The sequence below is a fragment of the Leuciscus leuciscus genome (genome assembly GCF_965113295.1).
Source record: "Leuciscus leuciscus genome assembly, chromosome: 8".
NCBI classification, from domain to species: domain Eukaryota; kingdom Metazoa; phylum Chordata; class Actinopteri; order Cypriniformes; family Leuciscidae; genus Leuciscus; species Leuciscus leuciscus.
This window is the reverse complement of record NC_138732.1, coordinates 1984752-2001430: the sequence shown is the minus strand read 5'-3', so window position 1 is coordinate 2001430 and position 16679 is coordinate 1984752. Positions and strand designations below refer to the sequence as shown.

Below are 16679 nucleotides of genomic sequence, written 5' to 3'. Positions count from 1 at the left end.
CTATATGTGCAGGTAAAGCTCTGTGTGTGCAGGTAAAGCTCTATATGTGCAGGTAAAGCTCTATATGTGCAGGTAAAGCTCTATATGTGCAGGTAAAGCTCTATGTGTGCAGGTAAAGCTCTATATGTGCAGGTAAAGCTCTGTGTGTGCAGGTAAAGCTCTATATGTGCAGGTAAAGCTCTATATGTGCAGGTAAAGCTCTCTATGTGCAGGTAAAGCTCTCTATGTGCAGGTAAAGCTCTATATGTGCAGGTAAAGCTCTATATGTGCAGGTAAAGCTCTATATGTGCAGGTAAAGCTCTATATGTGCAGGTAAAGCTCTATATGTGCAGGTAAAGCTCTATATGTGCAGGTAAAGCTCTATGTGTGCAGGTAAAGCTCTATGTGTGCAGGTAAAGCTCTATATGTGCAGGTAAAGCTCTATATGTGCAGGTAAAGCTCTATATGTGCAGGTAAAGCTCTATATGTGCAGGTAAAGCTCTATGTGTGCAGGTAAAGCTCTATGTGTGCAGGTAAAGCTCTATATGTGCAGGTAAAGCTCTATGTGTGCAGGTAAAGCTCTATGTGTGCAGGTAAAGCTCTATATGTGCAGGTAAAGCTCTATATGTGCAGGTAAAGCTCTATATGTGCAGGTAAAGCTCTATATGTGCAGGTAAAGCTCTATATGTGCAGGTAAAGCTCTATATGTGCAGGTAAAGCTCTATATGTGCAGGTAAAGCTCTATATGTGCAGGTAAAGCTCTATGTGTGCAGGTAAAGCTCTATATGTGCAGGTAAAGCTCTATATGTGCAGGTAAAGCTCTATATGTGCAGGTAAAGCTCTATGTGTGCAGGTAAAGCTCTATATGTGCAGGTAAAGCTCTATGTGTGCAGGTAAAGCTCTATATGTGCAGGTAAAGCTCTATGTGTGCAGGTAAAGCTCTATGTGTGCAGGTAAAGCTCTATGTGTGTAGTCGCTGTAGGTTGTAGTGATGCTCTTGTGTTCATATCGAGGATTATGAAACCTGTGAGGTTTTGTTTATAACAATTTGGTATATAATGACAAGCATAATTACTATTTGTTGATGATGTGTGTCACTGATGCAGTGACAATCTGCTTGTGTTTCTCTGCTGCAGTGCATTCTGGGAGATTTCAGGCCATGCACCCACACACACACACATGCACAAACACACTCTGTTAGTGTGTGTGACGTGGGCGGAGATCTCGGCTCACAGTGAGACTCACATTCAGACTCGTGTCGTCTCAAGCGTTCGGTCAGATATTAGAATAGTGAAGCTGAGATGAGACCGGTGAGATCACACACACATTTAAAGCAAACACAACTGGACTTTGTGTGATATGACCACAGAAATGGACTGGGTTTGAGTGGACAGACTGAAAGCTGATGGAAGAGAGTCTGTGCTTCTCCTCAAACTGCACAGATCATCACGTTTATCATTAAACTCGATGTATTTAAAGTGCTTCTTCTTGTGTGAGTGGACACACAGGTGTCAGTGTGTGCTCGCTGTGAAGAGAAGCGGTGTAATCACAGGCTGTGATGTTTCCCAGAAGCAACTTTTGGTCAGAAGTTCCATTGATCTTTGTTGGGAACGACAGAAGTTGCTTTTGGGAAACACACTCCTGTCTGATTATTCAGAGAACAGTGTTATGCACTCACACACACACACACTCACTGCTTATCCAGTGGCGTGGCAGAAAACACAGAATACAGTCAGAATGAGGGATTGAACTGAAGGAATCACGGGATTAGGCAGATTTTGAATAAATCAAACGTAGGGTTTGTCAATCAAAGGGCGATTATGTCTGTGAATATTCAACATTTGTCAATGAATGTCAACATTTCAGCATTTCATCTGAGAAAACAGAATCAAAGATCTCACTGCAACCCGACAAAATAAAAGTCCGGTTTAACTTGGAGAAATTGTGACAGAAATTACACATTACTATAGTAAAGCAGAAGTATTTTTTTTCAAATTAATTTCACACATTTTTTTTTTCATCCATGTTTTAATTTAAACTGTAAACTTTTGTAGTGCAGCACAAAAAAAATTATTGTTACATTTTACAGCATTTTAAAAGATTGTGTAAATTGTTAGTTTTGTTTTCGATAATAAATTTGTATTTAATCATTAAAAACAGAATTCTGAAAAATGAAAGCAGACTTTCTGAATTAATAAAACATTTCATAGGATCTTATTATTGTTAAAATTGAAATTTAAAGTGCTTAATAATTTAATAAAGTTCGAATAAAAAAAAATCTATTGATTAGATGTACTTTTTCTTTATTCATTTTTTTTGAATTCGTTGAATCACTCCGACAAATTTACATTTTACATTTATTCATTTAGCTGACGCTTTTATACAAAGCGACTTACAATTGCTATATATGTCAGAGGTCGCACGCCTCTGGAGCAACTAGGGGTTAAGTGTCTTGCTCAGGGACACATTGGTGTCTCACAATGGATTCGAACCCGGGTCTCTCACACCAAAGGCATGTGTCTTATCCATTGCGCTACCACCACTCCGACAAATGACTTGCTGAGACTTTTAAACTGCTTTGTAAATGTGCATGTTTTTAAAAATGGTCCTTAAAAATCATTAAATGTCACAGAGAATATTTGATGAATATTTAGCTGAAATGTCAGATGTTGACCTGTGTGTGTGTGTGTGTGTGTGTGTGTGTGTCAGGTGTGTGTTGCTGCCGCTGCTGAGCTGCAAGGCTCCTGCTCAGGCTCTGCTGGTGCTGGTGGACTCGGTGGACGAGGGCTGTCTGACCCGAGACCGAGAGCAGAAAACATCCGAGAACATCGCTGAGCTTCTGGCGGCCCATCACGAGCTGTTCCCGCCGTGGCTCCTGCTAATCTGCTCCGCGCGCCGGCAGAACAAACACATCACCAAACTCTTCACAGGTGACCACGCTCTTACCACACTCTTACCACGCTCTTACCACACTCTTACCACGCTCTTACCACACTCTTACCACGCTCTTACCACACTCTTACCACACTCTTACCACGCTCTTACCACACTCTTACCACACTCTTACCACACTCTTACCACACTCTTACCACGCTCTTACCACGCTCTTACCACACTCTTACCACGCTCTTACCACACTCTTACCACGCTCTTACCACACTCTTACCACGCTCTTACCACACTCTTACCACGCTCTTACCACACTCTTACCACACTCTTACCACACTCTTACCACGCTCTTACCACGCTCTTACCACGCTCTTACCACACTCTTACCACGCTCTTACCACACTCTTACCACGCTCTTACCACACTCTTACCACACTCTTACCACACTCTTACCACCACGCTCTTACCACGCTCTTACCACGCTCTTACCACGCTCTTACCACGCTCTTACCACGCTCTTACCACACTCTTACCACCACGCTCTTACCACGCTCTTACCACGCTCTTACCACGCTCTTACCACGCTCTTACCACGCTCTTACCACACTCTTACCACGCTCTTACCACACTCTTACCACGCTCTTACCACGCTCTTACCACACTCTTACCACGCTCTTACCACGCTCTTACCACGCTCTTACCACGCTCTTACCACACTCTTACCACACTCTTACCACGCTCTTACCACGCTCTTACCACCACGCTCTTACCACGCTCTTACCACGCTCTTACCACGCTCTTACCACGCTCTTACCACGCTCTTACCACACTCTTACCACCACGCTCTTACCACGCTCTTACCACGCTCTTACCACGCTCTTACCACGCTCTTACCACACTCTTACCACCACGCTCTTACCACGCTCTTACCACGCTCTTACCACGCTCTTACCACGCTCTTACCACACTCTTACTCAGCTGTTCGTCTTTATTATTGACGATTATACGAGACATGATTGATTTCAGGAAGTTATTCTGTATCTTTCAACGTTCCTTCTGATGTTCATCATGTTTATCTGCTGCTGTAACGAGTAGTGAAGAGGAAGAGATGATCGGTTTAAAAGCTGAGATATGTTTCAAATCAAAAGTATCAAAGCACAACAATTATTGTGATTATTGTTTGGCAGGAGCTACAAATAATGTTTAGAGAACTTCTGAAAACTGCACAGACTAAAAGTTCGATTCTTGGGATTTATGAATCAATATCGGTTCATCAAAATGAGAATTGGATTAAAATCGAGAAATCTATATTTTCCACCCAGTTCTATGTGGTACTTTCCTTAAAAATGTACGTAATGGGTTACTTTGTTTTTCAGGACAAATACAATTAGAGATGCACCGAAATTTCCAAAAATGGCATTTTCGGTTTTTGGCCAAAAGAGAAAAAAGGTGATATTGATATAATGATATTTAATATTAGTTTAATATAGGGCTATATTTTCTGTCCAATTGTTGTTACTATAAAAAAGTGTGGTTTTTCCCTTCATTTTCTTGACTTGTAGTTTTTTAATTCATATTCAGTCAAATTATTGCATTTAATTTAAAAGTCTAATAACAATACAATTAACAATAAATTTGAAATAAAAAAAATTATAATTATTTTTAAAAAGTTATTTTCAGTGTTGGTTTTCGGCCAAGTGCATCCAGAATTTTAATTTCTGTGCATCCTTAAATACAGTATTGTAATGTGTTAATAATAATAATAATAATAATATGTCCCAGTGCTCTGAAGGAAAGTGCAGTTGTTGTGTTCAGACTGGATGAGTTTCTCAGCGCCTGCACAGGAAATCAGCTCCAGATGTGTGTGAATATCTCTAATGAGCAGAAAGACAGTGTGTGTGTGTGTGTGTGTGTGTGTGTGTGTGTGTGTGTGTGTGTGTGTGTGTGTGTGTGTGTGTGTGAGGACAGATGAACGCTGCTGCTTGTTTTGGCCGTATGGATTCTGTCTCATAACCGTCTGAAACAAAATCCCTCATTGACAGAGTTTGTTAAAGCTGTCCTGTGACTCTCACTCTGACGTTTCTTCACTTTTTTGTACATTTTTACACTTTTGGGGCATTTTTTTCTTTTTTAGAAAGAGATTTTTATATACGTTTTTTGTTTTTTTTCGTTTTTTCGTTTTTTGTTTGATTGTCGTTTCTCGTTAAAAAAATATATATATATTTTTTTACATTATATCAATATAAAAAAAATGCCATGAAAATAAATCTAGAATCTGGCATTGCACTGCAACTAAACTGTGTAGAGAACAAGATTACGCACTAAGAGGTGAACTGACTGTGTTTGTGGACGCTGAGATATTTAACTGTGGCATTGATGCATAAATGTGGCTCATTATTATATAATTATATGTTAATGTGCTCAAGGTTGTGATGTCAGATTTCCGGGACGAGACGTTTTTTGCAGTTTTGTTTCAGTAAATGCTCTTTTTTTTTGTTGTTGTGTGGTTTTGAAAGTTGCATGTTTTATAGCACACGTTGTCATACGCTACGCGTTCATAATGTGTGCAAACCACAAGCTATATAATCACACACACACACACACACACACACACACACACACACACACACACACACACACACACACACACACACACACACACACACACACGCACACACACATATTAGTGTTGTGAGATTCAGTCAGTTCATGTTGCTTTGTGTTTGTGATGCTGAGATACTGTGACATCATCTGAGAAGAATTATTTGAGGGTTTTCTTGTTTGTTATATTTGTGAACAGGAGTGCGTGTGTGTGTGCGTGTGTGTGTGTGTGTGTGTGTCTTAGCACAGGAACAGGTGGCAGGTTTTCAGAATCCAGGCCAAACGGTAGTAAAAATACACTCTGTCCGTGTGTGTGTGTGTGTGTGTGTGTGGCGGCACACAGTAAACATCAGAGACCAGTAAACACTGACCTCAGACCAGAAGATCAACTGAAAGCCTGAAGTGGTTCGTGTTCAGCATTAAAATCAGACGCATTAAACCACAGCTTATGAACACCAGCATCGCAGCAGAATTCACTCTTCATTTTCTGAATGAACATTCATGCTCTTATTGTGCACATTATGCTATCGTCCACTAATATAAGGCTGTTAATATTAGCTAGAAACATCTCAGCGTATCCAATCAGAACTACTTCCTGGATGAAATCGGCAGACTTTACATTTCAAATGAGCTTTATTAGCATGACTGTGTATCAAAATGTTGCAAAAGCATTAATAAAATAAAATAATAAAACAAACAAAACATATATGTATAGCCTAGATCATGTCATATGTAGCATGGTAAACAAATACATACAATCCATCTTAATAAATGAATGAATAAAGCGGGTCTCTAGAGAGTCGACCGTCTCGGACGCTGTGATTGGCTAACACATATTGAGATATTCCGAGTCAGCGCTGGAGATGCACCTGCACTTTCGACATGCGCACACTTATTCATTAACACATTTGACCGTTAGCAGTGTTTGGGTGTGAGGGGCCGACCTCTGTGACCTCTGTGCTGTTCCCATGGCGACGGGGCTCGGGGGTCATAGGTTAATCTGTGGGAAATAGTGCAGAACCGTCATATGAGTTGCTCTGCTGCCGGTTTAAACGAGTTTGAAGTAGGGTTGTGCTGGTTTGTGTGTTTTTGTGCTGGTTTGTGTGTTTTTGTGCTGGTTTGTGTGTTTTTGTGCTGGTTTGTGTGTGTTTTTGTGCTGGTTTGTGTGTGTTTTTGTGCTGGTTTGTGTGTGTTTTTGTGCTGGTTTGTGTGTGTTTTTGTGCTGGTTTGTGTGTGTTCTTGTGCTGGTTTAGGCCCGTTTATGACAGCTGACTCCTGAGGCGTTTCGTATTCTTCATATTCTGTGTGCTGATCAGTTCACAGCGCGCAATATTAAGGCAAGTGACAATCTAGTAGAATGTCCTGAAACATGAGCGAAAGTCTTGGGAGTTTCCCGCATTATTAGAGCGAATGAGAAAAGTTGCACAATAATTCATGCACTGAAAATATAAATGTGCATTTGGTCTCATGCTTCACACTGACTGAAAGATCAGGAAGTGTGTGTGTCGCCGTCTTTCCTGCAAACATCCCGAACCTTGAGCTGTCATCGCACATAGGAGAATCCTGTCTCCTGATTGGCTGATCTCTTTTTTTTCTGTGTTCGGCAGCACTTTTGATAGTGTTTATCCTCCGGCTGAAGCACTTCTGTTTCAGTCTATAAGAATAATATAATCAGCCTATGTTATTGTTCAGAGTTAAAGATATTAATGTTAATAAAGTGGAGATTCTTGTTTATTTGACGGTGAGTATGAAGGCTAAATTCAAATAAAAGATGAACATTAATTTATTTGTACCATTTTTATTTCTAAAATGTTATATAGTTTTATAGGAGGAGGTTTCATGACTTGGCAAATTCATTTTTCAGAAGTTTGTAGGTCTCGTCATCCGTTTGTGGGTGTTCTTGCCAGTCTTTTTTAGGCTTTTATATTGTTCATATCGATATCAGAATTATATCATATCGACCAAAATTAAGAAATATATATCGTGATGTGAATTTTGGCGTATTGTTCAGCCACAGGTTATGGACTCGATTCCCAGAGAATACATGGACTGATCAAATGGATGCAAATGCTTGAATGTTAATGTGAAAAATTAAACTTAAGCTATGGAAACTTTGTACTTTAGACATTGTTTTATCAATTATTTCTTCAGTATTTTATAATAATTAAAAATGTATAATAATTTGAAAGTGTCTTCTTTATTGCTGACGATAGAGCTTCACTTGTGTTGAACACACAACAGTAAAACCATGCATGAGAAATTGTGTAGAATAAGTTAAAGTGCCCCTATTATGTGTTCTCATGCAGTGTGTATTAAAGCTGTTTGTGAATGTAAAAGATGCAGATAAATGTCGCTTTTCTCTCCTAAAAGAAAGAATCGATTCTGAACTGAAACGAGTCGTCAGTAATTCAGTCTCACTTCCTATGCAGGTTTGTACCTAATTAGCATAATCCCCGCCTCTGGTCTTGATTGGCTGAGCAGCGTCTCTTAGCTCCGCCCTCACACACTGTAGTGTATCTGAGACTGGGAGAGTTTGGTTCGTGTTGTTCATGTGGAGAAGACGCTGTTTTCTGAGATTGATACGGTGAAACCCACGCCATCGTCACTGTTCGTATCACTGAGATCAAGAGCTGAGATTCAGATATGATAATGAGCGTTTGCTTTCTGACCAATCAGAGCAGCTCTCAGAGAGGCGGGGCTTAGAGAGACCGAAGCGTTTCAGACACTGAGAGGAAAGAGCTGATTTTGACCTTGGATGAATGTGAACCTGTTGTGGGAGACGCCAAAACAACATCAGTAGCCTTTAAAGTAGCTTAATGGGGCACTTTTAAGTAAACTAATATCTATGATATCATACTATTGCATCCAGTTCAACAATAGAGCAACAGTCTTTCATCTCATCTGCAGCAGAGAACATGTCCAGACAGGATTTAATGTTTGTACATAATGATTTTAGTTCTCTCTCTCGCTCTCTCTCTCTCCCTCTCTCTCTCTCTCTCTCTCCCTCTCTCCCTCTCTCCCTCTCTCCCTCTCTCCCTCTCTCTCTCTCTCTCTCTCTCTCTCTCTCTCTCTCTCCCTCTCTCCCTCTCTCCCTCTCTCTCTCTCTCTCTCTCTCTCTCTCTCTCTCCTCTGACTCGACACACACCAAACGCACACTCACTGCTGAAACACTGCATTTGGATCAGAACACACACACACACACACACACACACACACTTGATCTTTGAATTGCTTGTGTTCGGGAAGTTTGCTGATTCAAGTGTATTTTTAGGAAACTTTGCTCTCTTTTGGGAAGAGCTCAACTCACATAATTACAAACGCGGCTCAGCAGACGAGCTCATGTGTGGGGCGATCGAGGGCGAGCGGTGTTTCATTCATGCAGAAACCTCACCGCACGTACAGAGCGTAATCAAGAGACACATGTGCGTGGGGTTTAGGGTTTAACATCTGACGGTCACCACGGACTGGAAAGGCCAAATCGACCCCAGATGATCTCGAAAACGGCCTCTCAACTAATGATCGTTTTGCCTGATCTCATGATAATCTGATGCGTTTGCTGATAATGTTGACTCTTCCTGTCAGCTGTACTTTATTTAATGCTGTTTACAGTTACAGTTGAAGCATAAACTGTTCTCAGGGTCTAAAAGACGTGTGTTATTAGTGATTAACTGCACTGACAGTTTCTCATTAGAACGACATTAACTGGATTGAGCTGAATAATGACTAACTTTGCAACATTGTTTATTGAACTAAATTGAATCCACATTGATATGAGCCGGAGAATGACACCGTTGTCTTCTGTGCGTTACAGCTAAACATTGCATTTGTTTCATAGTTGATGAACTTTGTAACAGTGACACACTAGCCGCGTTTCCATTACCCTTCAAATTGCGCAAATTGAAGTTGCGAATTGAAAATACGCCCGATGGAAACACGTCAATTTCGCAAAAACTCCCATTTATCGCAAAACAGTTTCTCCGCTCGCATGAGGAGGTTTATCAGGCAATTCGACAAAGAAATATTTCGCAAAACTGCAATGGAAACAGTTTTTGCGCATGTACAGATCAGCTGACGTAGATGATGAGGTGTGATTGGACAGAATACGAGACAGAGCTCTTTATTAAACTCATATAAGACAAAAGAATTACAGGAATACTGGAATCTAAACCTCAAATAAATGCCACAATCGAGACCTCGATGTAGATCTGAGGGAGAAACACCCAGAAACTCCTCATATGTGCCGCTCACAGGTATAATAAGAGTCGTTCCTTACCATTAATGCTTGAAAACACACACACATCTCCTTCCATTAATAATAATGGCCAGTGCAGTGGCTGGGATATAGTGCATAATCCCACCAACGTCCGTCGCCATGGTTTTTGGGATGATTTTACTGATTGCAAGAGGAAAAGTGAAGCTTTAGTCGCATAACATCAGTTAATGGAAACGCCGTCATTTCACAATAGTTTTTTGTCGACATTTAGAAAAAAATCAAGATTTAAGCAAATCTGTAATGGAAACTCCTGATGTTCTCCCATCATGCTTCAGGAGAATAAAAACTATCTTTAGAGCATAATTTGAGACCTTATTGAAACTCCTGTGAGATTATAGAGGTTTTTTGTTGTTGTTTCCCTGGAGAAACCTCTGAGAAGCTGGAGACTTCAGCAAGAGTTTGATCTCAATGCAGACAATGTGGAGCGGTTGATCTCATTTGACAGGGTTCGTACAAAGTGCTTGAAGTGCTTGAATTTGAGGTTTTGAAATTTTTGTCCTGGAAGAAAACCCTTGAAAACGGCCATATTTATGAAAAGGCTTGAATTATTGACAGACAATATATGTGAAATGAGTGTTTCATTTTATTGATTAAACAATCTTTTCACACAAAATCAACACCGCAACCCGTCTGATCTAGCAAGAGCCATTTCACATCGCTACGAGTGTCATATTGCTCATATTATACAAGTATATGATACATCTTTCATTCTTCAGGTCAATCATATATTCATGAGAGGAAAAAATCTCATGTTTTAATATATAATAATAATAATGAAAGCGATATCTTTGTCATAGTGTCCGTTCAGTGGTTAAAGTCACCGCAGTCATTGTTTGTGTTGCTCTTTATTTGTACCATTTTGTGTTTGTTTATCTATTTATCTTTTTTAGAATTTTAAAGATAACTAAGATATAGTTTGATAAGAGATTGTAATTAGTGCTTGAAAAGTCCTGGAATTTGATTTGACAGTGTCTGTCCCGAACCCTGATTTGATTTCCTCCGGGAACTCGCGCTGTGTCTCTATTATGTGCGTATGACGGTTCACACACACCCAAGTGCTGCTCACAATGGCCACTCCTTATGCAAGCACACCTGTCTGTGACTCTGTCATATGATTGATTGAATTCATTAATGCTTGAAGATCTAGTTTCGTCTGTAAGCGCCTGCAGGATCTCCCGAGCCTCGGTGTGAGTATAACAGCAGTGTGTGTGTGTGTGTGTGTGTGTGTTCATCAGCAGGTGTCGGAGAGCTTCTGACCTGCCGTCCACAGGGGACAGAACACACTCAACTCTGTGTGAACGGAGAAATGCACTCAATGCTTTTATTATGTAAAGTTAATGCATTATGACAGGACAAAACCTCTGATATCTGCATTCGCTACTGCAATAATCTCTCGCTCGGCTTTTCTGGAAACACTTTTTGTTTATTGCTTGTAATGCATGTCCATGTTCCCTTTTACTACCGTACATTTGCTTGGATGTTTTCAGGCTATATTTAGTTACAGGTTCTTAATTAGCGGCGTAACAATATATCATGTCACTTACATATTGTTGCATTTTAGTATTGCAATCTATTTTGTACACCCAAAATTAAGAAACCCAGAAGGTCACACATTTGAGCTTCCATTTTTATTAATTATTATTAAACGTTATTTAATAAAATACAATATTTAAAACTTTTTGAATGTGTGTAGTCATAGACTGTAAATATGTGTCTTAAAATAATTCAATATTTTTACCTAAGTTGAACAATTAATATTTCTATTCCTGTCACCATTGCACCTGTACACCCAAATTAGAGCCTATTCAAGTCCAATCCTCAGTACTTTTTGTTAATTGTTTACCATGAAAATAATTTTAACTCCATTTTAACTCAATTTTGTTCAAAGTATTGTGAGATTAGTGCATCATGAGATGGTGCATCAAGCCGATTTGTATTGTTGCACATCTAATACTTAACATACAATTTGATTTATTATTATTTAGTTTTTATTTAAAAAAGTACTTTAAGTAATTTAATAAAAATGCACAAATAAATGTGATATTCAAAGTCGCAAAACTAATGAATTAATCATAAAAAATAAAAATAAATCAATATATTTGGATAGAATTGGATCGTGCTTTCCGTAATCAGATCGTGAGGAAATTAAAGATTCAGGTGCCGAAGCAACATTGAAATATAGCAATTCTTACATATATATATATATACAGTACAGGTCAAAAGTTTGGAAACATTACGTTTTTTATATTTTTGAAAGAAGTCTCTAATGCTTATCAAGGCTGCGTTTATTTGATAAAAAATACAGAAAAAACCCCCAGTAATATTGTGAAATATTATTACAACTTAAAATAACAGTTTTCTATTTGAATATACTTTAAAAAATAAATTTTTTCTGTGATGCAAAGCTGAATTTTCAGCATCATTACTCCAGTCTTCAGTGTCACATGTGACATCCAGTCTATCACATGATCCTTTAGAAATCATTCTAATATTCTGGTTTATTATGAGTGTTGGACACAGTTCTGCTGCCTTATTTGATGAATAAAAGGTTAAAAAGAACTGCATTTATTCAAAATAAAAAAATATTTTCTAATATAAATCTTCTTTACTATCACTTTTTATCAATTTAACACATCCTTGCTGGATAAAAGTATTGATTTATTTCAAAAAAAGAAAGAAAAAAAATTACTGACCCCAAAATACTGACCAGTAGTGGATATTGCTGTTACAAAAGATTTCTATTTTTTAAAAACTTGCTTTTTTTTTTTTTATTCATCAAAGTGTCCTAAAAAAGGTATGAAAAAATATTAAGCAGCAGAACTGTTTCCAACTTTGATAATGAATCATCATATTAGAATGATTTCTAAAGGATCATGTGATAGACTGGAGTAATGATCCTGAAAATTCAGCTTTGCATCACAGAAATAAATGATAATTTAAAGTATAATAAATTGAAAACCAATTATTTTAAATTGTAATAATATATCACAATATTACTGGGGGTTTTTTCTGTATTTTTTATCAAACTAAATTTTTTTTAGAAACTTCTTTCAAAAACATAAACTTTTGACCTGTACTGTATGCAGTATAGTATTATTGTATTGATTGTATAAAGTATTAATTATGAATAATAAGAAGAATCTGTCACAGAACCACCTTTTCTTCTGTGGAAACCAGGAGAATAGCACCATGATCCGGTGCCTGATCTGCCAGCGCAGGGCTTCCCTCGACCTCCCGCCGTGTGCATGTGTTTGGTAGGATGAAGAAAACATAAAGATAGAGGTGCTATAAAACATTTGTAGAAGACAAAACTAGGCTAAATCTTGAATATGTTGTGAACTCTTGAAATGACTCCAGTATTTACTAGTAGTGATGCTCCGATTGATCGGCCGCCGATCATGATCGGCCGATATTGGCAAAAAATAGCTTGATCGGCAACCCCCAAAAGCGCCGATCAAAAAAAGCCGATCACGTGACGTAAATAACTCACGCAACTTTTCCGCATGCGCGGCAACACAACAGCAGAGCAGAGCTGGCTTAACAGTGGCAAAATGAGTTCTCCTATGACGGCAATTCAATGGCAATTATAAACGAGCGCACAACTGATGCTGGCGCGCGCGGTAAATGACATTCGCGAGAGGATAACAGATCTACGCGCGAGGAAACGGGAACTCGCGAGCTCATTCAAACCCTGCGCGGGCGCATGACATCTCTGCCCTCGCGCGCGCGCGCATGATCATTCCCAACACTCTCGCGCTTGATCTCCTCTCGCCTGCTGATTTTGCTCGCTCGAACACTTTTATTTTTGGCAGTCGAGGGGCGGGACTTACTGTTTTAATAACCTCAAATGTCATTGTCATTATTTTATTTTTTGGATCTGATGTAGTTAGTTCCTCAACTACATCCATTGTAGTCTGCCTGACCCCTCTTTGTTTTGAAAAATTATACTGTGCCTTATTTGGAAAAGGTGGCCTACAGTAGCCTTATGTTATCTTGTTTTCTAACTACAATTAAATAAATATTGGTGGTTCTTCAAGATTTTCTTGACTCTAGCATATTTCCATTCTGTGATCGGCAGTGATCGGCAATCGGCAGATCATGATTTTGGTGATCGGTAATCGGTGATCGGCCCCAAAAATGCTGATCGGAGCATCACTATTTACTAGATAGACAGTCATTTGTTATCCGTATTCTAAACCCTGTGAACTCTTTAACCGGTGGCAGCTTTCCAAACCCAACAACCTACTTAAATAGACGAGTTAGTTACATGCAGGCCCGCTGGCCAAATAACATATTTGGGTCATCTATTCCACTGCCCCACTTTTAGTCCCCATACAAGGCCCCTTCCTCTTCCAGCCTTTCTATTTCCTTCATCTGGAGTCGCACGAGCTCTAGGCATGGAGACGGTTGTGTGTTTATAATGGCAGGGTGAAGGTCTGGGTCAGTTAGTCCACTAATGATAAAGACAAACCTCAGCCGGGCCGAGGCTCAGAGCGGGAACATGGGTTGTAACCTGCATGCTTTTGACTAGCCCTGGTTATTGTGAAAGGTATCTAAATGTTATTTAATAACTGGATATTGAAAGCCAATGGTATGAAGAAGAAGAAGAAAGGATGGCATGGAAGGCGGGATGAATGTCCACAGGTGTGCCTCTGTTGTCATTCAGGCTCCGGTTTAAATTTCACACAGGTTTTATTTGGGAAACCTCAGCTGTTGACGGCAGCCTCGGGCCTTAAGCACCAAAGACAAAGAAAATAACTCCTGAGCCCTTTCAGAAAGATGGACGTTATATAATCTCATTCAAAGGGGTTTTGTGAACTTTTCAAACACTAAGGGACTGGCCAGGAAAGATGTAATCTGTTTTTTGTGTGTGTTGCTGGTTTGTCTGCAACACTTTTCTGGGGCTTGTCTTGAAGTATATTGTATTTACTTGTTGTAAACACACTCCTTTCAGAGAGGAGGAAGGCCTGTTTTTGTCCTCTTTCCCATAGAAAATAGACTCGTATAGATTGCATGAGTGAGCGACCAATCAAATTACATGGAAAGAAATGTTTAGCTGCTCTCCCACCAGTAGGGCTAAGACGTATGTGAACGACCTTAGAGGAGTTCATGTTTTTTCCTTTTCCTTTGACCTCTTGAGTCCATGGGAACTGTAAATAAAAACTTTGCATACAATTCTTGATCTGCCCTTCGGGCCGTTGTTAAACAGGCATGCCGACCCAGATAAAACTATGGAATTTGCACTTATCTGAAGCAGAATGCCTGAGCTGTTGACATCTGTTGGCATAAGAGCTTGTTTGTAAAACTCTGAAGTTCTGCCTTGTTTTATTCTGCAAAATCTCTTTACAGTTTACGTGCAACTCTTGTTACGGGCCTCAAACTGTGTGAAGCTGCAGATGTGACCTAGTTCTGCCACAGGAATCATTGCACTTCTTGTTTTATTTTCTAGAGAAAACAAAGCAAATTCCACTCATCTTTTCTGCAGGAAAAGTGCCTTTATCTGTCACTTCTGGCCTTTAGTTTTGTATATTTTGCAAGATGATTGTGTGTGTGTGTGTGTGTGAAAAGAAAGTTTGCATTCCTCTTGTGGTATTTGCAAGATGTTTACCATTGCATTTTGTTTTATATTTAGTATTGGCCTGATGAAGCTATTTGACATAGCCTAACAGATATTTACATATATTCCACAAGGCAAAATAATAGTTGAATTGACATAATCATCTTGTTATTTTTTTAAAATTTTTTATGGTGTGGATTAGGGCTGTCACGATGTTAGATTTTTCACACCACGTTTATTGTGGCCAAAATAATTCACGATATCGATATATCGCGATATCTATAGAATCTATTTCGGGTAGTTATCAGTCAAATTCATTTTTACTTTGTTTATATAGTTTTTCTTTTTTACCCAACAAACATAAGGATACTGATAGACAAGGCACGTACTTCTTGCATACTCAATCTATGGCAAATTCTTGTGAAGGAAGACAAGCATGTGAAGTTTATCTGGTTTCAAACTGAAGCAAAACACTGTCTGAAGGTTTCCTGAAGAACTGAAAAGCTCTTAAACCTATTGTTGCACCGGCGCCAATAAAGTCATGCAGATAGCAGATTTGAATAAAAAAATCAAGTGCAAATACAAAAATAAGATGAGTAAAGAAAACGGGGTTCTTAATTTTAATAATCACCCTTTATTAATATATGAACACAGAAACCCCCTGTTAACAGTTAATGTCACGTTTCCCATTCCATGACTAGTAAAATAATAGCCGCGTCGCGTCTCGAGGTATCGCACACGCACGCGCGCCTCAGTTTATGGCCAGCAATATCATTGTTTATGGACATTATGGAATTGAGATAATGTCTGTACTATGTTATGATTACACTGTACAAATAAATAATAGTTGCTGAGTCTGTGATCTGAACACTTTACCTCAGAGCGTCCGTTAACTGAATGAATTGAGAATATCACCTGAAAATCCAATAACATCAGCAATTTTCATTCAAGCAGCTGATTTCTGTAAATTAATGTAAAATTAAATGTATATTGCAGCACAGGGTGAAGTCATTTACGATGATTTGAGACCAATATAATGTAAAGTTAATATAAAACGATGTAAATGACGCTCTGTGTCGCGGCAGAATTTTGAACATGGTCCTGAGCCGTTGCTGGGCGTCGCGGCCGCCGGTGTGTGTACGTTACACTCATAGAGAATGTGTTCGAATTTTAAAGACGTGGCGCTGCGCTTCTCGTCCGGTGTGCGACCACCTTTAAGGTGCTGTTTTCTTTGAAGCCGAAGAACTCTGTTCTTAATACTGGCGAGCTTACTTTTTTTCGGGTGTGGAGTGGACAGAGTGTTCCACTCTAGCTGCGCGGGCGCGGACGAGCGCTGCGTCGTCTTCTTATTTGACAGGTGTCAGCGGGTGCAATACTGCC

At 39.3% G+C, this 16679-nt stretch overlaps 1 protein-coding gene and 2 long non-coding RNA genes across 3 annotated transcripts in view; all 3 read left to right on the top strand.

The window, feature by feature from the left end:
* The window catches only part of LOC309504185, a 60204-nt gene that overhangs the window by 30275 nt on the left and 13250 nt on the right, over positions 1-16679 (top strand). The window lies entirely within an intron of this gene.
* ankrd50 (ankyrin repeat domain 50) overlaps positions 1-16679 on the top strand; it is a 31886-nt gene that overhangs the window by 7613 nt on the left and 7594 nt on the right. Inside the window, exon 3 of the mRNA XM_082176851.1 lies at positions 2689-2909. Within this exon, the coding sequence (XP_082032977.1) occupies positions 2689-2909 (221 nt within the window). The remainder of the gene's footprint in view (positions 1-2688; positions 2910-16679) is intronic.
* Positions 6472-8589, top strand: LOC309504205. The gene is made up of 2 exons (XR_014208015.1): positions 6472-6612; positions 6723-8589. It is a non-coding gene; the product is annotated as an uncharacterized lncRNA (long non-coding RNA).